This window comes from Trichophyton verrucosum (assembly GCF_000151505.1).
Source record: "Trichophyton verrucosum HKI 0517 chromosome Unknown TV-F-b-12a05.M13f1, whole genome shotgun sequence".
In the NCBI taxonomy this organism is placed as follows: Eukaryota; Fungi; Ascomycota; class Eurotiomycetes; order Onygenales; family Arthrodermataceae; genus Trichophyton; species Trichophyton verrucosum.
The window spans coordinates 1,285-24,482 of record NW_003315284.1 but is presented as its reverse complement, the minus strand read 5'-3'; the positions used below and the strand labels follow the sequence as shown (position 1 = coordinate 24,482).

General features: G+C 49.1%; 8 protein-coding genes across 8 annotated transcripts; 6 read left to right on the top strand and 2 right to left on the bottom strand.

The window, feature by feature from the left end:
- Positions 1–557: 557 nt before the first annotated feature.
- Positions 558–3,080, bottom strand: TRV_06251 (uncharacterized protein; the record flags this gene model as incomplete). Its single annotated transcript, XM_003019680.1, has 2 exons — positions 558–1,688; positions 1,755–3,080. Coding segments are annotated over 2 exons (2,457 nt in total), but the record flags the coding sequence as incomplete, so codon positions are not given.
- Positions 3,081–3,237: 157 nt separating this feature from the next.
- On the top strand, positions 3,238–3,366 carry TRV_06250 (uncharacterized protein; the record flags this gene model as incomplete). The annotated part of the gene is made up of 1 exon (XM_003019679.1): positions 3,238–3,366. One exon carries the CDS (start codon positions 3,238–3,240, stop codon positions 3,364–3,366), a length of 129 nt encoding a protein of 42 aa, XP_003019725.1.
- Positions 3,367–3,630: 264 nt separating this feature from the next.
- Positions 3,631–3,759, top strand: TRV_06249 (uncharacterized protein; the record flags this gene model as incomplete). Its single annotated transcript, XM_003019678.1, has 1 exon — positions 3,631–3,759. The coding sequence occupies one exon, from the start codon at positions 3,631–3,633 to the stop codon at positions 3,757–3,759; it is 129 nt and encodes a 42-aa protein (XP_003019724.1).
- A 388-nt stretch (positions 3,760–4,147) lies between these two features.
- On the top strand, positions 4,148–4,829 carry TRV_06248 (uncharacterized protein; the record flags this gene model as incomplete). Its single annotated transcript, XM_003019677.1, has 2 exons — positions 4,148–4,566; positions 4,601–4,829. The coding sequence occupies 2 exons, from the start codon at positions 4,148–4,150 to the stop codon at positions 4,827–4,829; spliced, it is 648 nt and encodes a 215-aa protein (XP_003019723.1).
- A 163-nt stretch (positions 4,830–4,992) lies between these two features.
- On the top strand, positions 4,993–5,997 carry TRV_06247 (Rab geranylgeranyltransferase, beta subunit; the record flags this gene model as incomplete). The annotated part of the gene is made up of 3 exons (XM_003019676.1): positions 4,993–5,135; positions 5,329–5,616; positions 5,754–5,997. The coding sequence occupies 3 exons, from the start codon at positions 4,993–4,995 to the stop codon at positions 5,995–5,997; spliced, it is 675 nt and encodes a 224-aa protein (XP_003019722.1).
- Positions 5,998–9,419: 3,422 nt separating this feature from the next.
- Positions 9,420–9,918, top strand: TRV_06246 (uncharacterized protein; the record flags this gene model as incomplete). Its single annotated transcript, XM_003019675.1, has 2 exons — positions 9,420–9,529; positions 9,600–9,918. 2 exons carry the CDS (start codon positions 9,420–9,422, stop codon positions 9,916–9,918), a joined length of 429 nt encoding a protein of 142 aa, XP_003019721.1.
- A 9,758-nt stretch (positions 9,919–19,676) lies between these two features.
- TRV_06245 (uncharacterized protein) lies at positions 19,677–21,550 on the top strand (the record flags this gene model as incomplete). The annotated part of the gene is made up of 4 exons (XM_003019674.1): positions 19,677–19,703; positions 19,769–20,445; positions 20,478–20,812; positions 20,892–21,550. 4 exons carry the CDS (start codon positions 19,677–19,679, stop codon positions 21,548–21,550), a joined length of 1,698 nt encoding a protein of 565 aa, XP_003019720.1.
- A 1,150-nt stretch (positions 21,551–22,700) lies between these two features.
- On the bottom strand, positions 22,701–22,916 carry TRV_06244 (uncharacterized protein; the record flags this gene model as incomplete). The annotated part of the gene is made up of 1 exon (XM_003019673.1): positions 22,701–22,916. A coding segment is annotated over one exon (216 nt), but the record flags the coding sequence as incomplete, so codon positions are not given.
- Between the last annotated feature and the right edge of the window lie 282 nt (positions 22,917–23,198).

The window sequence follows — 23,198 nt, the reverse complement described above, 5'->3', positions numbered from 1 at the left end:
TAACCAAATCGCCGACAAACAGCAGCAAGGACTAAAGATAACGATAACAGTACACATATATCCCGTGAGGTAATGGGGGTAGATAGAAAACTGGACTTGCAAACATGGGTTAGAAATAGACAGACATAATGAGGGTCGTAAAAAGAATGACGGATTAAATCGTAACACGTAATGCGTGATGAGAAGTAACTTCTCATCTTAGATAGTTTGTGGATGGGCAGATGACTGGCTGGGAAACGGTCAACAGTGGTATAGGGATAGGGATGCAACGGAACGCAAGACGGTTCATCATCATGATCATCATAAAAACAGGACTTCGTTCATCATCATCATCCGTAAAATCGATCAATGGGTTAAGACAAGTTTGGTGCAAATGCGGAATGTTACGAGACGAGAACACCCCTGCGCATCTCGAGGTCGGCAAGTTTCATCTTTTTCACTCTCGCGGGGGGCCGCTCGCCGACCCAGCCCCATTTCCGGCGTCGCTCACGCTTATCGCGCGGGCCCCGGTCGTCAGAGTCGGCTAGTCAATTTGCACGTATCACCAGCCGACTGACGAATTTGTTCGAGAGGCAGTCGAAATCCTCCCGGTCAAAGACAGATGTCTCGTTGCGGCTGCGCAGATAGGACTCGTACTGCCGTACATGGCCACGGACCTCTGTCATGGCAGCACAGACGTCCGAGTTGAAGTTGAAGATCTGCTGGTGCTGCGCGGTGTCCCAGTCCGTAAAGGCAGGCAGCTTCTGCGAGATGGCCTGGAACAAGCCTACGATGACACCGACGGGGATGGACTCCATGTCGTTGCAGAATTTGGAGACGGCGACGGGGTCCTGGACGCGGTAGTGGCAGTCGAACTGCATTTCTTCCCAGACGGCGAGCAGGATGGTGGCGAGCATGAAGATGATGGGCCAGTTCTTGAGCTTTTCGCCGCTGTAGACGCTGGAGTAGAGGGCGGAGAGTTCCTCGAGAACGTCCTTTTGGAGCTCGCGCCACATGTTTGCCATGGCGCACTTGACCTGGAAGTTTATCATGACGGGAGCCATGACTTTGCCTCTGTAGTGGCTGTCAGAGTCCTCTACTTTGCCCGAGAAGGCTTCTTCTTCGAGCTCGCCGAGTCCCTCGACCATGGTGACGTGCATGGTGAGGTTGTAGGCGAGGGTGAGCTTGAGGGCCTTGCGGATGACAGGCAGCTTGGTGCGGAAGTAGAAGCGGTAGGCGGTCTTGAGCATCTGGGTGAGAAAGGGGGTGCCGGCGAAGTACTCGTCGACGAAACCCTCGTAGCTGCCGTTGCCGTCGATGTGGCGGTCGAGGTAGTCTGAGAGCATGGCGGTGGAGATGCCTTCCATGCCGGCGGAGAGCTTGGCGGTCTTGAGGTCGTAGTGGTTTGCCGGGCGGCTCATGGTCTCGACCCAGTCGAGGTTGAAGCACTCTTCATCGTGGACGTAGACCTCGCGGGCCTTGACTGGAAGCACCTGGCCGTAGCCGTGGGTGATGAAGAGGGTGCGTTCCTGGTCGGAGAAGCCGGTGATGTTGCCGACGGAGAAGCCCAGGGTCACATGACGCTCGTAGTCGGCCTTCCAGTCTTTCATGAAGTAGCCGATCTCTTTGATGTCGATGCGGGTGCAGGGGACCTGCCAGAGCCGGGCATGCGATGGCTGGCAGCCCGTACACGGCTCTCCTTTGTCGCACTACAAGAATTATATCAGTAAAGAACATAAAGAAGAAAGAATGAAGAAAGAAAGAGAGAGACTTACTGTCTTCTTGAGAAACTTGCAGCGGAGACAGGCTCTGAGTTTGCGGATCTCGCTGGCCTGTTTCCGCTGGTCAGGCCGGAGCGGGCCCTTCCGCTTACCGATCTTCTTCTCGCCGTTGCCACTACCGTCTTTACCACCGGTGCTCTGCTTGCGGACCTTGGTCTCTGCATTCTTGGCCGCAATAGGACTCTTACGCGACGGCTTTCTGCTGGGCGATCCAGCAGCAGAGACATGAGCACCCGATCCAGATCCAGAGGCAGAGGATGATGCCTTGGGCGACCGTGAAGGCGAAGAAGAGGAAGCGTTCTGCTTCTTTGTGGTGATGACGGGCATGGGTCTGACCATGGCGATGGGACTGACAGCAGTCGGGGAGATGGAGCCATGGGAGACGAGATCGCATGATACACGACGGGGTAAAGGGAGGCCGTAGTCGAAGTCTAGCGCCGACTCCGAGCCCGGGGAGTGCATGTGTGGCGAGAGGGAGACATCGACAAAGGAGCCAAAGGAGTTGCGGGAGTGGAGGGAGTGGTGGTCTGAGAAGGAGGACTCTGACAGGCTGCGGTTGTGCAGGGTCTGGCTGGGGTTGATGAAGATGGGATGGTGCTGCTGCTGTTGGTGACTATGATGGTCATGGAAGGAAGAAGAGTCTATGGAGTGAGCTCTGTCTATGGCTGACCATCCGTTGTCGCTGCTGGCGCTGGTGAGAGAGCGGACCTCGAGGTAGCTGTCGACGGGGGAGCTTCCGGTCTCTGCCTGGTAAGTCCCACTCATGGTCGCCGCAGTAGTGACAGCAGCAGCAGCAGCAGCAGCAGCAGTGCCGTCGAGGGGGAAAGCACCGAGTTCAGCGTGGAAATCATGCCAGGTGAAGGGGACCATGTCGACGGGGGTGGATAAGGGGATATAAGAGCCATCCATCATGCTGGTAGTGGTAGTGGTGTCTAAATGATGGTGGTGATGGACCTCTGTGTCTGTGACTGGCAGCATGGGCAGTCCTATGGGCGACTGCAGCGGCATCGTGGTATAAGAAGAGTAGTCTGGTGGACTCTGGTGATGCTGCTGATGTTGATGTTGATGTTGATGTTGATGCTGGTGGTGGAACTGGAGGTGAGGCTGGAGACGTTGGAAGTGCCACTCCGTCATGAGCCCCGGGTCAGCAGCAGCATCGAAGGCCGTTGTCGCCGTTGCACTGGTCCCTGTCGTTGCCGCTGCTGATGTCGTCGTAGTAGTAGTTGTTGTCGTCTCGTCTGGCCAGGAATGCGAGAGGTAAGCTCTGGGACTGTAGTCGAGGCCAACGAGGCCGTCCGCAGTCAGCTCGACGTCCGCCATGGTCTCTCCGTCGTCGGTCGTTCAGGTCGTCGGTCGTCAGTCGTCAGTCGTGAGTCGTGAGTCGTCAGTTAGCCAGCTCAGCCGCTCAGCTAGGAGTCTCTCAGTCCACTCGATGTAACTTGACGAAAGATGAGAGGAAGAAGTAAGCAAAAAGAGGATGAGAAGCGAGAAGAAGAAGAAGAAGAAGAAGAAGAAAAGCCCGTCGTCGCGCCTTGACTCTCTTGCTTGTCCTTCGTCTTGCTCTTTTTCCCCCACGAAGAGAAGAGAAGAGAAGAAGGACTTCTAACTAACGACTAAAAGGCCAAAGCAGCGGTGAAGGCTTCCCCGCCACTGCCACGGCCTTGGCTTACTGCCACTCTACTACTCTACTTAAGTCTACTAAGTCTACTAGGTCTACTCTCTCGTCTGGCAGTGGCTGGTCTACCCCGTGTTCTTCCGTCTTCTCTCTGGCGACGTCCTACGGCCACGCACCCCCTGGTCCCATGCACGGCCTCGTCATCCTTGTTCCCAGCAGACAGTAAGAGAAGAAGAAGATAGATAGATAGAGAGGATGTTAGAAGAGAAGATGGAGAAGAAGATGTTTGGGGAGGGAGAGGAGGTGGCTGGGATGCAGATGCAAACGAGCAGAGACAGAGACATGCATAGAAAGAGACAGACAGAGGGCAAAGAGCAAGAGTAGTTAAAGAGAGGACCGCTACTTTGGCGGCGGTGAGGTCGAGGTCGATAGTCGATAGTCGACGGGGCGAAGAAGAGAAGAGAAGAGAAGAGAGACTAGAGAGAGGACTGTGCGAGGACTTGCTTCTTCTTAGCCGATCAGAGATCAAGATCACGATCAAAAGCATACCTACTCCGTAATAATCATGATAATCCGGAGAGTCGAGGATGACTTGCAGCTGGCGGGCCGCAGCCGTGACAGTTAGTAGTTAGTAGTGACTTAGTAGTCAGTCAGTGGTTTGGTCTTTTGGTCTTCTTACTAAGAACGACAATACCAACACAACAATATCTACACCAGCACAATATACAATAATATATAGAGACGCCATGACAGTAGTATAAAATACCCCCCCATGCCGACTAGAAGAGTCGTCTTCCCTCCATCTATAACCAGCGCCAAAAGGACCATCGAGAAGAAGAAGCAGAAGAAGCAGAAGCAGAAGCAGAAGAAAAAGCAAAAGATGGCTATACCCTCCCTCTTCGCCACGCAGCCGCCGCTCCTCGACTCGCTGCAGACAGACACCTCCCGCTCCCAGGCAGAGGTGGTCGGCAGATGCATCCCCTTCCTGCGCGGCGAGGAGACCGGCCTGCCCCTCAACAGGCACGGCGTCCAGTCGCTGGCCAGAGAACTGCATGTAGAGTACCTGCTGGATGCCCTGGGGGAGTACCCGGGGCGCTTTGTCGGGCTGGACGCGAGCAGGCCGTGGATGGTCTACTGGGCGCTGACGGGGCTGGCCCTGCTGGGCGAGGACGTCAGTCTTTTTAGAGAGAGGTATGATATCTTTTGTCTTTTGCATTGAATATAGTGTATTTGTTGATGATGATGGTAGATTGGTTGCTACTGCGGCGCCGATGCAGAGTGGTTCAGGGGGTTTTGGCGGCGGACATGGACAGACGGCTCACTGTGCCTCCTCGTATGCCATTACCCTCAGCCTGGCCATGGTGGGCGGACAGGAGGCGTTTACCTTGATTGACAGACTTGCATGGTACTCTCCCTACTCACTCTACTCTATACTCATTTCTGTGTTATACTGACAATGTATAGTTGGAGATGGCTGGGTCAGCTCAAGCAGGCGGACGGCGGGTTTCAGGTCAGTCTCGGAGGCGAGCAGGATGTCCGGTCAGTCTATCTCTTACTTCTTACTTTCTCATAAGTAAGTTTTCTAACTTCTTCAGAGGAGCGTACTGCGCTATGGTAATGATTGCCCTGCTGGATCTCCCGCTGGAGTTGCCACTCGATGCTCCTGCGCGCAAGGCCGGCCTCACCCTCTTCACCAGCGGCCTGCCAGAGTACCTCGCTAGATGTACATCTCTCTCTCTCTCTCTTACTTTGAGTCTTATGTACTAACTTCTCTAGGCCAAACGTATGAAGGAGGGTTCTCAGGGAGTCCCGGGACAGAGGCCCATGGTGCATACACCTACTGCGCCGTCGCATGTCTCTGCATCATGGGCCATCCTCGCACTATGCTCAGGTACCCTATCCCCTAACACTCTTATTACTTTGTATAATTGTATATATATACTAAACTAATAGTAGGTACATTGATCTGCCGTCGCTGATATCATGGCTCTCGGCTCGCCAGTACGCTCCCGAAGGCGGCTTCTCAGGCAGAACCAACAAGCTCGTCGACGGCTGCTACAGTCACTGGGTCGGCGGATGCTGGCCCCTGATCCAGCAGGCTTTGTCTGACCCAACTTCAGACTCCGAGTCCGAGTCGGACTGCGAACCCCTTTCCGCCCTCTACAGTCGCGAGGGCTTGACCAGATATATCCTCAACTGCTGCCAGTCGCAGCATGGCGGCCTGCGAGACAAGCCGGGGAAGTAAGCAGATCTACCCCTATAACTAACTAGTTAACCCTCAAGCCACTGCAGTTAGTTATAAGTTAAGGCTGAGCTGACAGTATAGACAGACACGTCGATTCGCATCATACATGTTACACCCTGGCTGGCCTCAGTAGTGTCCAGCACAGACATGTCAATGTCAACTCCAACACCAGCATCGATGCAAGCAGTGGCTCCCTCGACGCTGCGTTCGGATGGAGGTCTTCTCCCCTTTCGATCAACAACAACGACGCTGCGGCTGCTGACACGGTGTATGAGGCTAGAGACCGGCTGGCGGCACTGCACCCTCTTTTCGTCATTCCGCATGCTGCTGTCGACGCCATTCATTCATGGTGCAGAGCCAATCCCATCTCCATCTAATTCTAATCTCTTTCTTCCCTTAATTCTTACCTCTGTCTACCTACCTACACTAGTAGATGCAAGTGCATGCAGCATTTCTTTGTCTGGAGAGCCGTCCTAGCTAAGCATGCCAGACGGATTCAGCTCTCCGCTTGTTTGGTGCATGCCTCTTCCTGCATCCCTCGATGGTTATGCATGTCTGTATGTAATCAATCCATGCTCGATATATGTCTGTCTGTCTGTCTGTCTACCTGTACTTATGTATGTCTGTACGTATGTCTGTACGCGCCCTGCCCTGCTCCCGCCCTCACTCTGTCCGTCCGCTTGTCCACCCTTGCTTGGATTCTTCAGTGGCAATCCATCTTCTTCTTCTTATCCTTCTTCTTCTTCGTTTTCTACCGACCTTCTGAAACATCGTACCATCATAGGAACCTTCCATGCTTATTCTCCACTAACTTAACAACTCACCCAGCAGGACTATGTACTATGTAATGTAAGTAAGGTAGTTCTCGGAATAAGTTAAAAAAGAGTCAAGAAACTCCCGCTTGCCAACTCATCACTGCATCAAAGATGCCTGTCACCCTCAGGACAACGCATAAACTCGACCCCCTTTCGACTTGAACTCGCAGCCTCCCACTTCCACTTCCACTTCCGCTTCCACTCCCAACCAGCCATTCATCTCTCTCTAGCTTCTTTGACTGGGCTTCCTCGGATGATGGTTGCGCGAATATCAACCCCCCTATTAATAACCACCACCACCACCATTAGTTACCTGCTAACTAACGAGTTAACGGCTCGATGGCACCAAGTAGACAGTAAGAAAGTATAAGGCAAAAAAGTCTCCATCTGCCAGCGCATCTCCATCTCCATCTCCGCCTCCAGACTAGCTATTACGTGCATTGCAGCTGCAGTCAAGTCAAGCAAGTCAGGTTCAGCAGTGGAGTCGAGTCGACCTTGACATACACACACACATATCCTTACATACATAACATACAAGCAAGCCAAATGTCTGTAAGTATGCTCGCTCGCCTTCAACGGCCCAGGATAAGGACGCCCATCCCTGTCGATAACTTCAACATCTTCAAACTCGGCCTTATCCACCAGCCCAGGTCTTGTCTTGTCTTGCCTTGCGTCTGCAGTCTCTTTCGCCTTCACCACTGTCAATCGTCGCCCCCATGCGATGGCGCCCTCGGTTAATCGCCTGCCAGCGTCAATTAACTGACTGCCTAACCGGTTCTCACCTCACCTCACCTCCACGTATGTACATCCTCACTCACGCCATGGATCACGATCATGATCATGATCACGACCACATCTCCTCGTAATGCATCGCCTCTTGCATAACTAGGTACAAGACGTGCATATCACAAACCCTCATGCAAGGACAAGCAGCGTCAAGCCTGTCTGTCCCTTTTTCGACAGCGCAGCCCAGCGCAGCGCCAAATAACTAACTAATCCCTGGCCTGGCAACGGAGAACCGCCCCCATAGCCTCTCTCGATCGACGCAGCTGCACGCCCGCTGATTCGTCCGCCCGAGACCAGGGTGTGGATGCTGAAGGGTTTCCGGTTCTCGATCTTTGATCCTGTCTGGGCCCATCCTCCCCCCCCCCCCCTTAGCAACTTCACTGGCGAGGAAACCTGCCAACACATCAACCGGTCGAGAAAAAACCCAAGTGGGAGGAAGAGTTAGGGGGAAAAAGCAAGAATCGCGGAAAGTATGTATGTATGTGAGGAGACGGAGGACTCGACGGGCTCCTCGAGGCTCTCTCCGGTCAGTAACTAATGGCGGTTGATGATGGTGATGCCGTTGGAGAGAGAGCATTGAGGTATCAACATCACGTCAACGTCAGGCCAGGCCAGCTTGTTTTGTTCCAGGGATATCTCGCGGTTATTCCATACATGCGAATAACCATTTCATATTCTCTCCTCCATCATCATCATCAGAAGCATCATCATCAGCAGCATTCATCATAGCCCCACCCGTTTCTCCCTTTCGCCATCATCTCTTTTTGCAAGACAAGGAAAGGCAAGGCAAGGCGTCTTTCTTATCTCTCCTTTTTGTTTTTGCACGGCCGGCTGTCTCTCCCCCATACCTTCACACATACACAAGGTAACGAACTAGCTAAAATACTCCCGATTGACTCTCCTCTGACCTGGCTCGTCTAGAATGGTTCTTCTCCTCTTTCTTGCTTTTTACCGTTAGATAAGAGAAACCGCCGTCCTTTTTGTATCCCGTAGACATCCCCTTCACCCTTCTCTATTCCCATTAACTACTTTACATAGCACACACAACCTTGCCCTCCCTGACCCTCCCCCCCCCTTAACGTTATTAACAACCTCCGCTTCCCTTCCCTCCTCCTGCGTCTCTCTTAGTTCGTTTGCCAATTCCTCCGTCTCGTTTCTCGTGGCTATTTCTACCTGACTTTTTTCCTCCGCAAAGAAACAGCCTCGTCTTTGTTTTTCAAATGCCCGTGTACTACTACTAGCCGACTCCTGTTTCTGTTGGGCATCAATCACAATCACTATCACCACCACCACCACCACCACCACCACAAGAAGCTCTTGTTTTTCGTCCGTCCGTTGCTTCCGTCGAGAAAAGAAAAGAAAAAGCATACTCTTGCTCCTGGTCGGGTTGAACAGCCGTATTTTTGTGCGTGCGTGAGACTGGGAGAGTCGGGCTTCTAACCGTCCATCTGGGCTGGGGCTGGGCTGAAGAAACATCTAATTAACTTGCTGAAGCTGTATTCCTGCCTGAGGACACTTGACGGGTTGCCTTGCTTTGCCCTACGATACCCAATCCCAAGCTTAATTCCAATTCTGGTGGTGTGTTTTTTACGTTTCAAGGGGGTACATCGGCTATTGGGTCTCGAGATGTACTACATCCTCTATCTAGCGAGTATGTTTGACCTCCTCCTCCCCCCTTATCCCTCCCCCTTTATCCCTCCCCCTGACAGGCTCTGAACCAACCAATTCATCCTACGCACCCCGTTCGTATCATACAAGCATGGCTTGCTACCCAATCAATTGCCGTCTACTCTTCCCCCTTGGACACCAATGCTTCTGCTCCCTTCCCCCTATTTGGTGATGATCGTTTGGCAGGAGAATTTGGCACCTTGGTTTCTTTCTCTCGGGCTGGATATTCCAGAATCCAGATCCATTGTCCAATTGTCTCTCTGTAGTAATGGACCCGTTACTTTGCAAAAAAAGAAAGAAAAATAACGTCTTCGTCTTGATGCCTGATACCTGCTTGTTTTCTCTAATAACATACATACCCCCCCTAGTCTGTTCTTGTGTCTTGTACCGGCTATGTTATACTCCTGCCCCCCAGCTCAATGCTGGAATTGATCAACGTTGTGTCACCCTGTGGCTTCACGATAGACTTTTCCCCGGACGTCTAAATCACCTACCTACCTACCTACCTGACTACCTAACCTGCTCTATCAATGCCGTCTACCCCCTTTCTTTTCTTTTCCTTTCTTCCATTCTTCTCGAAACAAGACAATTTGCCAACTCAGCCCTCCCAAACCAAACATACCAGACCAGCCAATAACATGTGTTCTGTCCCTTGCAGGTCTTTGTCGCCGTCGTCGTTGGCCAGAGCCCCTTTACGAACAAGTAAACAGCGGCTCCGGCTCAGGATACACCTGCGTCGTCCGGGTCAATAACCGCGAATACCAAACCGATGAAGTCTGCCAGACCGAACTCCTGGCCCGCGAAAAGGCTGCCATGCGAGCTTATTTGATCTGCAGGAACTTCTCCGTCAACGACGGCATGTACCCTGCCGGCCATGACCACGGCGGCGTCGTCCAGGGCATACCCGTGGCCATTGGCAAGGACCGAAGGCCACGATATTCAGATGACACCGACACATCCACGACCAGCAGCGGCGGCAGCCGGAGCGGAGGCAGCAGCCCCGAAAGCTACGAGAGAAAATGGAGGTAGAAGATCGACTTTGAGGTAAGGTTATGCCCATACATCCGGACCGTCAGGGGGTGGCATCCAGCCTCCCGCTGCCCTGCATGAGCCCAACCGAAATCTAACTCGGCTCCAGCTCCAACCGTCCAACGAATCTACCTATCATATAACTCACTACGTCATGCGTACTATACATACCAACCTGCAATCCTTGTACTCTGCCCCGGGGGGGAGTTGCAAAAGAAAAAATGAAAATGAAAATGAACGAATCAGCGGGCTTATCACATATTTCCGAGTCCATCCATGCCGCATGTCCATCACACTTCTTCACACCGTTACACGACTAAGAACGAACCACACACACCAATACACACTCCACAGACCTACCTTGATGGCAGACATCTGGTTCATTCGCAAAAACTTCGCCTTTACGCTTTCTTTTACTACCGCTTCTTGCCTTGTATCGATGATGCTCGGATCGGATACGCGGCATTCCCCCTGATGATTTCCAGCTGTGATGACCACCCAAAAAAACTATTAACGACAAATGAATTATGACTGAATGACCATTTACGACTGCTCCTTCTCATGCCTGTTTTTCCCTCCCCGTCTCCATCTCTATAGAACTCCGCCTATGTTTTCCCTCCAAGCAAAAAGCCGCAATGCTCTCAGGCATGGAGGTGCCCTTTCGCTTTGTTCTTCTATTTTTCTCAAGTCAATCTCTGGAATAATTCTACTCACTCAATTCTATTTCTTGCCTTCCTTCGGTGGACATCTTATCTTATTTACTCTGACTTTTCTTGCTCGTTTACTTACTTGCCTTGTTTCCTTAGAACTGGAACTTCTCCATATCTTACCTTACGCTTCATGACTTACGATTCAATGATGACGACTCTCTGGGAAAAAAAGATCACATCACTCACTATCTTAAAATGGACGCTCGAGGGAGAAAGAAATGCAGACCTTATGCAAAATGCAAATTCCAAAAACAAATTTCTTCCCGTCCCAATATATATTTCCCTGATTAATAACCAAACCAGGTCAACAAACAACGCATGCCGACGAGCGTAAGTTAACTCGCCAATGCATCTTGGCCGAGCACAGATCTGACTCGGGAAAAATACATTCATTCCGACAATCTTTCCCTTCCCTACCATGTGATGTGTAACCGCCGGGCGGAAAATAACGAACTCTACCCCAGCACATGTTGGCCTGAAGTTGAAGGATGAGGGTTGTCTCTCCCCCTCCTCCATTCCTTCTGTTCCGCGTTGGCTTCTTCTTATTCGGTGCCATTTCTGCCTTTCTGTGCTAGGTGGTTGGAAGGTTTGGCTCGTTGTTCCCTTTTGTCCTTCCATCGGGTAATATCAGCCAAACCACCCTGCAGTCACGATAGCAGGCAAGGCAAGGGATGGCACGAATCTATAAGTAAGGTAGGGAAATATACCTTAAAATAGACCCTAGAGGAATTATAAAACAGTATATATAAAATTGCCTCTTTCTCCCTCAAGACTGGTGGAACCATTCATCTTCCAAGAGTTGATGCGCTGTCAGCCTATCTCGTGGATCAAGCTTCATTATTCTCTGAACAAACTGCTTATCCTCCTGGCGGATCTCTCGCAGAGTAGTCAGATAGGGGTATATTCATAATCCACATCAGAATAGCTAGCCTTGGTTCAGCAGCGATCTCTTCATAGGAAACTGGGAGCAGGCCAAATCTATAATGTCTAGCGAGCATTTTGGGTTCATACTCGTCATGGCCGACGGGGACACCGGGTTTGAATATATGAAATCCTTCCTCGTAGAAGACTAATGATGTGGGAAGAAGTTAGCCAATTAAACATCTGGTTGATGTAGTATTTGAGCCAACCATTGTCCCGAATGACCAGATGTCAGTAGAAGTGTTCTATCTCATCGTAGATGAGTCTCTAGACTTCCAAAAATTGGTGTCCCAATGGGATTTTCATTTCTTGCATCGTTAGAGTCTTTGTGAATAGTACTTCCGAAATCAGCCAACTGGACATCCGTAAATCGGCTGCCTTTGCTGTTCACCTGCTTGTGATTCACCAGCACGTTACTAGGATTAATATATTCAGCTCGGAAAATCAGCAAAGTACAGATGGAGTAGGGACTATATCCAAATTACTAGTATGAACAAACCTTTCCTCATGAAATGCAGAGATTTCTTCAAGTACCTTCTTGGCAACATATTTGACCTCTGCCCAATTGAGGCGCTGGGTATCAGGGGCATTCAATGGGTCATCATTTAGATGCTTCAAACTATGGAAGGAGGAGTTGATGGTTCTTCAATTTCATAAGTAGTGGCCGTATAAACGGTGATATATGTTGGAACCGGCGCAACACGTCTCGCTCGTTGTGTATACGAGAGTGATTCACCGCCCCCAGTACGACTTCTTATTGCCGCAGGTCCTTTTTGAACTCGGTATCAAGTTGCATATCCTATCAGCCTTGTATTAGCCCATACCTTGCAACCCAAACACTATCTTGTAGTTGTTTGGTGACGGTGTAGAGACCCAGCCTGCCTTCCAACGCTTGTCTAGCATGCCCTGGGTAAACACCAGTTTACAGTGAGCAAATAAAATCAATCAGACTGTAGAAAAGCCCCTCGTACGGGTATTATCGATACTCCTTTGCATCTCAATGTTTATCAAGATGTAGTTGAAGCGCCAAACTTCCCCGGTTTCAGGGGGTGCAAGTATTACATAATGTCATGTTGAGCCGCATATCACGTGATATGATTTTATGATTACTAATACGCTGTATTCCGTTTTCCAAATCCGTCCACAAAGTCGGTAAAGACGACAACGACGACATCAACAACGACAGCAAGGGAAAAGAAAAGAAGAAGAGCATACAAGAAGAACAGAAACTGACGTGGTTGCCCGTATACGTAGGAGTGTCCTGTTTATTCCTTCAAACTCAGTTATGATACCATGGTTACGTTGACACATCGAAATGGATGAACACCCCCCTCCAGCAGATACCCTGAACCTTGCGCCCCCTAGCGCTGCTCTTCGTAAAGCAGGTCCTCCAGTCCATCCCACAACATGTCAATGTCAATATCAGCCGCGAGGATCCCTGCATCTAACTCCAAAGGAGAAACTAATTTCTGGGGAGAGTGAACTTGAATTTCATTGGTGGTTGAGAAACTGTGCAACCACACATGATGCTCTAGTTCTAGAAACTCGAAAACAAGATGCTGTCCAGGATCGGTTTTCCTCCCTCTCAGCTAGCCATGATCTGGGTATTCGGGTCATGGATTTGCACGCTAGCTCTCTCTCTCTCTCTTTATTTTTTTTTGGTTTTTTCTTTCTTTCTTTTTTTTCCCAACTTCCTCGTTAGCCCCGTATTAACGTTGTGCAGAACGGAAGGGCAGGTAACAATCATCCATAAACCCAATTTGGCGAAAGCAAGTTACTGGAGAGAAAATTTTTGCGGCAGATAAAAAAGGAAAACAGAAAAAGGAAACTCAACGAAGAAGGACGGGGAATTGTTGGCCAATTGGCTCATGCCATGAAATCGCCAAAACGAAGAATTAAGCAGAATCGAATAAGTGGTGCGCATACAACAAAAAGAAGATACAAAGCGAATGTGTATGTGTGCGAAAGGAGAATAGAACTTTCCAATCTATGAAGGAATTTGCCCCGCAATATTAGCCGCCCGGCCCGCTAGACATGGCTGATATAGCAACGACGAGAAAACCGGTCAACATTCAGTGTCTGATAGGATCATAATAGGTCGACTTTGTCTGTGTTTCTGAACTTGAGGATGGACTTTTTGAGCCTTTGAGCCGAAGTCGAACCCATCAGAGAAGAAACCGTTAGTACTCTTTCGGTTCTCAACTATTGAAAGATGTGTGTCTAGGTTTGTTTAAGCGGGGATGGAGAGAATGAAAAGTGTCGACTTTACCCGAGCTACCACCACTACTGCTGCTACTACCACCGTTACCACCACCACCGCCTGGGTCTTTCTTGTTCTGGTTACGATGACGATTGTTGCGTATATCCCGCGACCGGAATACACTGTACAACAACCATCCAGTAACCCAATTAGGGCCGTACTCCCCGTGGGTAGCACCACGATCAAATAAGGGTCGTGTCACGGGTCCTGAATTTCTCCATATCTCCATCACGCCCCACCGCTGACGTTCAGGGCGGATGTAGTGCCAACAGTATGGTGGCCGCATGTTCGGGTCGGCTTGATAATTATCAAGCAAGTCCGAGTTGCTTCGGTGCATATAGTTGTACACCACAATTGCTTCATCCTGATCGGGTAAGCTATCAGCATTTACACATTCCTCTGCATAACATTTTTCCACCTCATTCCTCCTTTTCTCACATGATAGCCACTGGAACACTGGAACTTGTAATTGGTAGGTGAATTCCTTCTACCAAATTGCTGGGTCACTCACCCTCATGGCACGGTAATATGGCTCATGCTGAGGATTGTTTGCATCTAGACCAAGTGCGCGCATGAAATCCTCCTTTGACGCTCGTGGCCCAACAGGAGTTGACATCTTTTCTTCTTCTTTTTCCCCCTTGGGTAAATCAATAATCGATCAAGGTGAGATCAAATCCTCTTTTAGGTATACCAGGCATCAGATCCCTTCAATTGAATGCTAGGTGTACTCTCGGAATAACAAAGAGCTATGCTTGCTAGAAAAGGAATGAATAAAGACGAACAAGAAAGTGGTAAGAGAGGCCGAGTGTGGAAATGCTTGGAGCTGGAAATCCACGGCGACCCTGCGGTTTTTTATATCTCCAACCCCCAGCGCCTCTGAAGCATCGAGCTTAGTCCTCTGATAGCAAACATTATGCATCTTACTACGTTCTCTGCAGCCCTGATTAGATTTTATTTTATTTTTTTTTTTATATTTTATTTTTACAACCTTCAATTAAAGGGGAGAAGGGGGGGTGGTTGAACGCGAATTCGACAGATATATGTCAACGTCACAATGCAGTAAGTTTATCGTACATAACTCGATGCATACGACGGAAAAGCAATATGATATCCTGTTTATCATGTGCGACTAGGTTGACCCCGGTTTCCAACCACACAGAAGGCCTGGAAGGTTCGGACAAATTTCGGATCCCCTGTCCCCATAAGACTATATATCGACAAAATATACCTCAAATGTCGACTTTGCAGTGCGGCCATGCTGATCGGTAACCGCTCCATCGGAACGTCCCCCTCTAGAAAACATGGAATGGATTGGCTCCTCCACCGTAGGGAGTGGGAGAATAGGGCTTTGCTTGGGCAGGGATATCAGCAACCTACATACTGTGTGAACAACGGACTGGAAGTCTCTCGACAAGGCTGCCGTTCACATGAGAACTTTATGACGAAATATGGAGCCGACCTTGGGCGGCTTTCCTCCCAGCGCATCGTCCACGGCAATCATCCCCGCGTGGTTGTTAATTCTGCAGCGCAGTTGATATGAGCTGGGTTGGGTTGATAGGGTGTGACAGCTTTTCTTAAGTGATACCGTATGTGTGTGCGTGTATGCGTGTGCCATCCGCCTCGAACTCCTCAGCCGTTGAATATTGATATCGATGTTATTATTGCGCCGGCTATTCAGACAACATCGTTGCTGATGAGGAAAACGCATGATGATAGCTGGTTGGCTCTGAGACCTCCGTTGTGAGACAGAATCAAGCCCTTTTGTTCGACAATTACCATGCTCCTTCGGTGTTTTCGAGTCATTGGTGACACTTTCTAGGTGATTCCGTCCATTCCGCCAACATGGGAGTGACCATCCGGTAAATATTTTCAGCTCGAAAAAAAAGGGGCCCAATAAGCACGTTCCGGCGCTGTCCATTATCCGAACTCTGCATCCCATGATAACCCTGGCGTACGATACCACCCCTTCAGCTAGTTATCAAGTTGGACTAGTTAGCGCCCGTCGTATTCTTCAGGATGCAGTGACATGCGTGCCTCTATTCCTTTCCGGTCTTTTGGGCCAACACGGCCGTCCGGGTACCTACTTCCCTCTGCTCTCCCGCCGACACCAAGGAACAGGCTGGTGTATTTAAAGCTGTGTGGATCAGCCTGCAGCGTGGGTACTTTTTCGCGCATTTTGCGGTAGCCGGGACCCAAATCATAGCCGTTGCAATCGAACTGCTCTCTCAATAACTACTTTTTTTTGCTTTTCTTTAGAAAGGCAGAATGCCCCTTTGGTCATGGTGCTCCATTCCCAAGGCCAATCACGACTGACTCAGGGCTCGCGTTGTGTATTGCCGTTCGCCTAATGCAAGCCTCCTTGCTTACCCGGCTAACGCATTAGTTTTTGATTTCGGGAACAGGGAGTGTGGAGTACGCAGGGAAACGCTGGAATAATTTGCAATTCTTATTCCCCTGGTCCTGCTTGCATGGTCACTCCAGCCCATTTGTTGGGCTGTTTGTTCAATAGAGATGTTACAGCGAATGAAATATTGACCACAACACCCCGTGGAAGGAAGAACTCACGGTGTCTGGTCCCTTCTACTCCGCTTCTCCATTGCTCCTTTGAGAAGGAGAAAAAAAAAAGAAGTCGGCTTATAAAAAGTCTCTGCACCCCCTGCGCAAACCAACGGCAGCGGAGTCTCTGGGAATTATGGGGAAGAGTGGAAGCGTCAACCTCGTTTCCAACCCCGTCTCCTTGATTCGAGTAACCTTATCCGTCGTATAAGGATCTGAATAAGGTGTTGGGGACCAAGGGTTCAAGTTATGTGCGTTCCGCACTGGGCTACATAGGATTCCGGTGATTTATCGATAATTAATTATATCACGATAACCACCCCGGCCTCTAACCGCGAGTTTGTATATACGGCCTCATAAGCCGATAAACATTTTCACTTACTGAACCATACAAACAATCTAACTAACTTTTTGTCTAGATATAATACCAGAGACACACTAAAATAGTACACTTATGCATGCAGGTCCTGGCTTGGTGTAAGTACGGGTTGGAAGGCAATCATAAGCCCCCTTCGGCTATGCCCTTACGTCCTCCCCGTATACACACCTGTCCTTTTTTACCGCGGACAATTGGCCCCTGAATATATGCTTTTCCTTAGGGTTTGCCCTTTGACGTGGCCTTATACTAAATCTCAGCCAGGGCATTGACTATCCCACTGCAGGTGCCTGTAATTCTGAAGTGGTCTGCATGTAACGGGGAATCAGGGTAGCCTGCAGGCAGGTGCTAACAATGCAATCTTCCTCTTCCTTTTTAAAATTGCTTATCATTGCCCAGATATGAAGAGTTTCATGTTCCCTTCGCACCCCTTTCTTCCCATTTCTATAGATAGGCTATCGGTTTAATACACGGCGAGGCATAGAAAGCTGACAAGGGATATCTGGTCACACTAGCGTGATCATTCGCATTGAATACCATACGAAAAGAAATGGATTAAGGAGCAGGTATAGGGTAATTATGTGAGTCCTTCGCTTTAGACAAAGGAATTATCAGCCAAAGCGATAAGTCTGCTTTCGGGGAAGATGCTCCTAGAAATTTTTGGGTTGAGCCCGATCTTTCCTAAGCTTTGCACTGCCCTAGTTAGTGAGCCTATGAGCAGTTCAGTCGTTTTCGTTCCCTCTATCGTTGGCACATACATAATTCCCACCCAAGAGCAGCCCTGCCTCATGGTCCATTTCCTGGATTCAACCTAGGTTATTGCCAGCTGGCAAGATCAACCAACCCACTCCAATTAGTTAGTGACGGATTGACGCCGTGCTCGAGCCATCACCATCAAGTGAAATTATACCCAGCATACGGAATACCCCCATAGCAATATTTCGGTCGTATTTCGGAGATCCCGTCCACACAAGGTTCTCGGTAACTAAGTGAAGGATCCCGTGGGGTACCTCCACTAACGCACATGCACCCTACGTATAGAGCAGAAAATACCTGTCACAGACCCCGAGGGGAACTGAGAGGAATCACAGCTTCCCAGCTCCGTTGTGTTAGGGGGTTTTCCCCTATTTCTTGTGAGTCCCAACGCAGTTTCAGCGGAAATAGTCACGATGGTGCCATTGCCCTCTGATGGAGCGAGAAACGAGAAGTATCGAACCCTTGGGGGAGCATTAGCGATCGTATGACGTAGTTATGACGATCTGGGGTACGGAATAGTTAACTAACAAACAAACAATCCCGAGTGGCAACTTTCAACATGAAGGGGGCAGATTTTAAGGCCCAGTCAGTTACTGGCTTCACGATCTGAACTAAACCCTGCAGATGACAGCCAATTGAGAAAGTTCGTCGAGTAAGCGATTGGCAGGCGAGCAATTTGCCACTCGAGGGCTTGAATCAAGCGATCAGATAGGAGGCCACAGATCGTGCACACGATTAACGTGTTGTTTTCATCGAGACTGGACAAAGATTAAAGTTCGTGCGCAAAGTACGATGGTGAGATCTTCCCCCTTCCCCCTTCTAAGCCTTGCCTCCACCTTGGTCAGCCCTTTGATATACGAATGCTGGGTGTGGGGATGGCGGGAGTGTGTCCCCTTGCTGCGTCTAAATTATCTTTAATCGAACCAGTTAGTTAGACTCCACAAGCCGCATGATATTTCATCATTGCAATTCACGTTGAAACCTGACCGCCGATCTCTCCTCCACTTCTTCTTCTACCTCTCTTTTACTACCTCCTCTCATATTCCTAGTAATAGGACTCAGGATAGGGTGGGAGTATCAGGGGTTTAGTCAAGGTATTCCCTTAGTACGGAGTACAAGTAAGGAAAAAAGCAGTTATAAGAGAGACATAGAGGATGAGGCTGAAATGACAAGGATAAGAATGGGGTGCAAAAGCGATTACTTATTGCTCTTACTTTTATTACTGCGGATCTAATAAAAGTACCCATGGGTGCAAGATCCAGCATATGATGTTTTGTACATAATCATCTTTGGTACTGCTAGCACCTAGCAGCGTTGGCAGCAATGATGGTGAGGGTAGTCACTGTCGTAGTCGTCATGGTGGGGGTGGCAGGGTTGTCGTCGTCGAGTTGGTAATCGGGTTGATACTCGCAATGGCGGCCGTGGGGGCGTATTTTGGGCAACTGACCAGCAGTACAGCTGGCCTGGGTGCTACTTAACAGGCACCAGTGTAAGTCAATTGATACGGTCTCGGATATCAATCTCGATATCTGCTTTAATAGCCATGGTAATAGTAGTAATAACTAGTAGAAGAGATTTTATGGAGGAGGACTGCCAGGAGGGAGGTCTTCTTCTTTAGTTGAGTAACTAGTGACTCCCTTGTTTCTTCTTGTTTTGATGACGCAAGGGTATCTAAACATTGTTACCGTAGAATAAGAAGAGAGGTTGAAGCTGAATCCAAGACGTCAAACGGTCGAGTATAGGAAGATTATCGTCTGATCTTATGGAGTCGATTATAATGGCCATAAAAGGATTACGTCACCCGATCTCAATGTCACGTTATAGTTATGGTCATGTGATTACCTTATGCCAATATTTCGCTTGGCATTTTATGCATTTGCACAATTTATGCTCTTAAATTCAAGAGTTCAGGATATTTATACTCCTTCGAATCATAAGCACTCAAGAGGCGCTGGATATAACTGCCATGTTGTGGGTTATAGCATATCTCAATGCCCTGTGTGGGATCCGTCACTCCTCTGGTGGTGGAAACAGTCCATACATTAGCTATCACTCAATGCAACGTCAAAAAAATGACATTGGCATCTGTTGAAGGGGAGTCACAGGTCAACAGAATGCCCTAAGCATCCCCGTCACTCAAGGGCATGTTATTGCTTTATTGCTGTCTTCACATCTGATAATGGTGTCTTGCGGGAAAGAATATACAGTTTGTGGAGGCTCCAAGTTAAGCCTTAGCTCAACCTTAAAGCCCCTTCAAGCCAGTCTCAATAGCCGCCTGTCAAAGTCAGCCTTAAGCCAGAGCCTCGATCTTTCATTCATATCGTTGCCAGAGATATCTCTCTTGACTTGCTCCCAGCCTTGCCGTCTTTCTGCCTCTTTTTCCCTTTTTATGCCTCCTTTTCTTCGGCTTTTCTCAAGCTCGTTTCAGGCGCCTTTTGGTCTTGGTGTAAATCAAATACAGATCGCGTAATATTACACATTCTGTTCCTGCATCTAAGCCTCTTCGGGAAACCGTCAGGCTGTGCAGCCAATGGGAGAGAGGCCGCGTCTTCCTCCGGACGTATTTTAAGACACCCGAAATACCGGGAGATCGAAACAAGCTTTTTACGAGGCGCTTTCCTTGGCGTCTTTTTCTCTTTCTTTTTCGCTTTTCTCTCTTTCTCTTCCTTCGCCTCCATCATTGGCATCGTCGTCGTCGTCCTCTTACTCTTTGCCCTACGCATCCTTTCGCCGGGTAACTGTGTATATCCTAGCAGACAAGGTATTCTTTGCGGGTTGAAAGGGGCAATTGAACTCGATACCTTCAGCTCTTTCGCAGGACACATCCGCGAGAAGCCGGCCAGCCACCGCAGCCATGGTCTTGCTACGGAACATAGCTCTCGTCGCCCTCGCTCTGGGCAGCGGAGCTACTGCGTCAAATGCAGCTTACTTCAAAAGAGCTCCCGAAGGTATGTTTCTGTTGCTATACTTGCGCCTGTAGCTTTGATCTAACGTGGTTCCATTTTCCAGACATGTCGACCTCTGCGGTTGCAAAGACGACGGGAACCGATACTACTCAGTCGACAGCTACCAGCGGTGCCGAATCTTCCATGACTTCCAGCTCGTCTACTTCGACCAAGGCGACCGCCCCTACTCCAAGCCCGACCCCTTCAGATGACACGGATACTGGAGGTTCAGGGTCCCAAGAAGATCCAGAGCTCACTGGTGACAAGCCCAAGGAAGCTCAGGCATGCAGCTCCGAAAAGGACCTCTCTGTCAAACCCTTCTGTTCACCTCATGATCAACAAGAAGTATACGTCGATGACACCTACTATGGTATGTAGCTTGTAGCACGATACTGTGCTTCAACTGGACATCGCTTTGCATGTTTAGCTAACAGTGTCTGTCTTAACAGTAACCTGGCTTACTTCAATTCTCGGTTCTGACTCTGTTGTTAGAGTTGGCTTAGACTATGTCAATGTCTCTATGAATGAAGGCCTCAATGCTTGGCTTTCTCGTGAGACCCCAAACAACCACAGCTATGTCGCCATTCAGATGAAGCCGGAATGGCTCAAGGGCGAGAAACGCAATAACTTCACGTTTTTCCTGGATGAGTTTCCAAAGGGCAAAGGAAAGGTCCATCACAACGGTCCTACCATCTCCCTCGTCAACAAGCCTCCAGTCCACCATCCTCCACCCCCTCCAACTCCAGCACCCAAGCCGCTTGGCCTTCTCATCGGTCTACCTCTTGGTCTCGGCGCCGTTTTCCTGATTCTACTCGGCCTCTGCTTTGGTATGAAGCACCAGCGCCGAATTGGCTTGAGCAACATTATGGGCAGACGCAACAAGGGCTACGGTGGTAGACGTGCCAGAGCCATGAGAAGTGGACGCGGTGCCGGTGGTTCTATCAGGTTGGACGACATGGAGGATAGCGGACAGCAGTATTCCGACACCCCTGAGCGACTCCCATCGCGTCAGCATATAGTTTCCGATACGGAGACTTTCAACGAAGTTCAACGCCGGGAGGGGAATGCTTTCAGACAGGAACTTGCCCGCTTGAAGAACTGGAAGTGATTGAATAGTATCACTACATAACGAATTCCTGGTCCTGTACTGTGTACAGTCACCTTCTATAACGACTGCACGGAGCTATGCCGCCACTTGATTGACCTTGGGCCTTGACCTTGACCTTCTACCTATATCCTATCATCCTTTTTTTGACACCTTACCGCTGGGATTGATCGGTATGTGATGATTATACTCAACCCATTGAGTACTCCTTTCCATGACTTTTGAGCCTGTTATTTGTGTATACTGTTACGTTCTGTTTTTGTTGATATTGTGTTCCTTGGTTTATATTGTTTTCTTTGATGGCTTGTCATGCCTTCTTTACTGTTTCACTAGACAGCTATGGTGTATTGCATGAAGTTTTCAAGGTGGTGTATTGCTTAACCCACGGGTTCCCATCTTCTCTTTCAGTCCTTGGATGCTGTATAAAAGGACTCTAAGCCCATTATTATATCAATAGACGATTGTATTATCCTGGTGCTTACAGACGGTTCCTGATATCAATTGGATCGCCCTCGACACCATCCTCAATATGTCCCATGATCAAGGCACAAAATCAAAACTAGAACAGAATAGAGCGATGATAAAAACATAGATTCCTATTCATTTTATACTTTTTTTTTCTTTTTTCTTTAACGTCGTTCTTTTGGTGTACCATCATGCCAATGCAAAAGAAAAAAATATGAAGAAATCAATACGCCAGCTCGAACTTACATCAGCAAAGGTTAATGTAGTGACAAGCATATAAGCGTGAACCATGGTATCGAACGGAGGGCAAATCAGATAAGATAAAAAATAGAGAAAAAAAAAGGGGTAAAAGGGACAAAAGGTAATATTGCAGTCAAGCCATGAACGTAGGAAGAGAAAAGCCGATTTTTTGGAGGGTCTAAAACAATTGGTGAGTACAAAGACAGCATGATGGGAAAACGACTAGAGAGGATTGAAGAAAGAGGCTTGCTGGTCTGGCTGAGAGAAGTAGTATAGGAGGTAGGAGGCAACGGGTCATCAAGTCGCCGTGGGATAAAACTTGGCTTCGCGCGTATCGTAAGGCTAAAGACAAACCTGGATTATAGTGGGAGTTACTCCGTGAAAAAGAACCGTCGTGACATGAGAAAATGGGAATGGAGGGGAAATAAGCGGATGCAGGAAAGGTCATTTATGCGGTTGTCTCCTCGCCATAAAACGACTTGAGAACGTTAACGACATCGTGATAATCATTCTTCGCCTCGGCCAGTGCCTTCTTGATGTTGGCTAGCGACCTGCTTTTATCCGGTTCAGGATGGGTGCCAGACTCGTCCTTTTGTTGGCCGTAGTTCTGGATCTTCTCACAGGCATCCTTGACCTTGGTGAGGCCCAAGGTAGCCGAGGATCCCTTGAGGAAGTGACCTAGTTGGGACAGCTCAGCTAGATCTTCGGACGAGCTGTAACCACGGTAGCAATAACGTTGTGGTTAGTAAAAAAGGTTTCTCCTTGGAGGGTGCGGGTAATGACGTCATCAGAAAGGTAAAGATAGGGGTCACGGGATGATGTTATGATGACGTCACGGCAAACACGTCAAGGGAGGGGATGGATGTCAAGACCAAGGTCAAGGCTGGGAGCGAAGGGAGTGGGATATAAGAAGGGTAGAGGAGAACGCTTACATCGCGGATTCCAT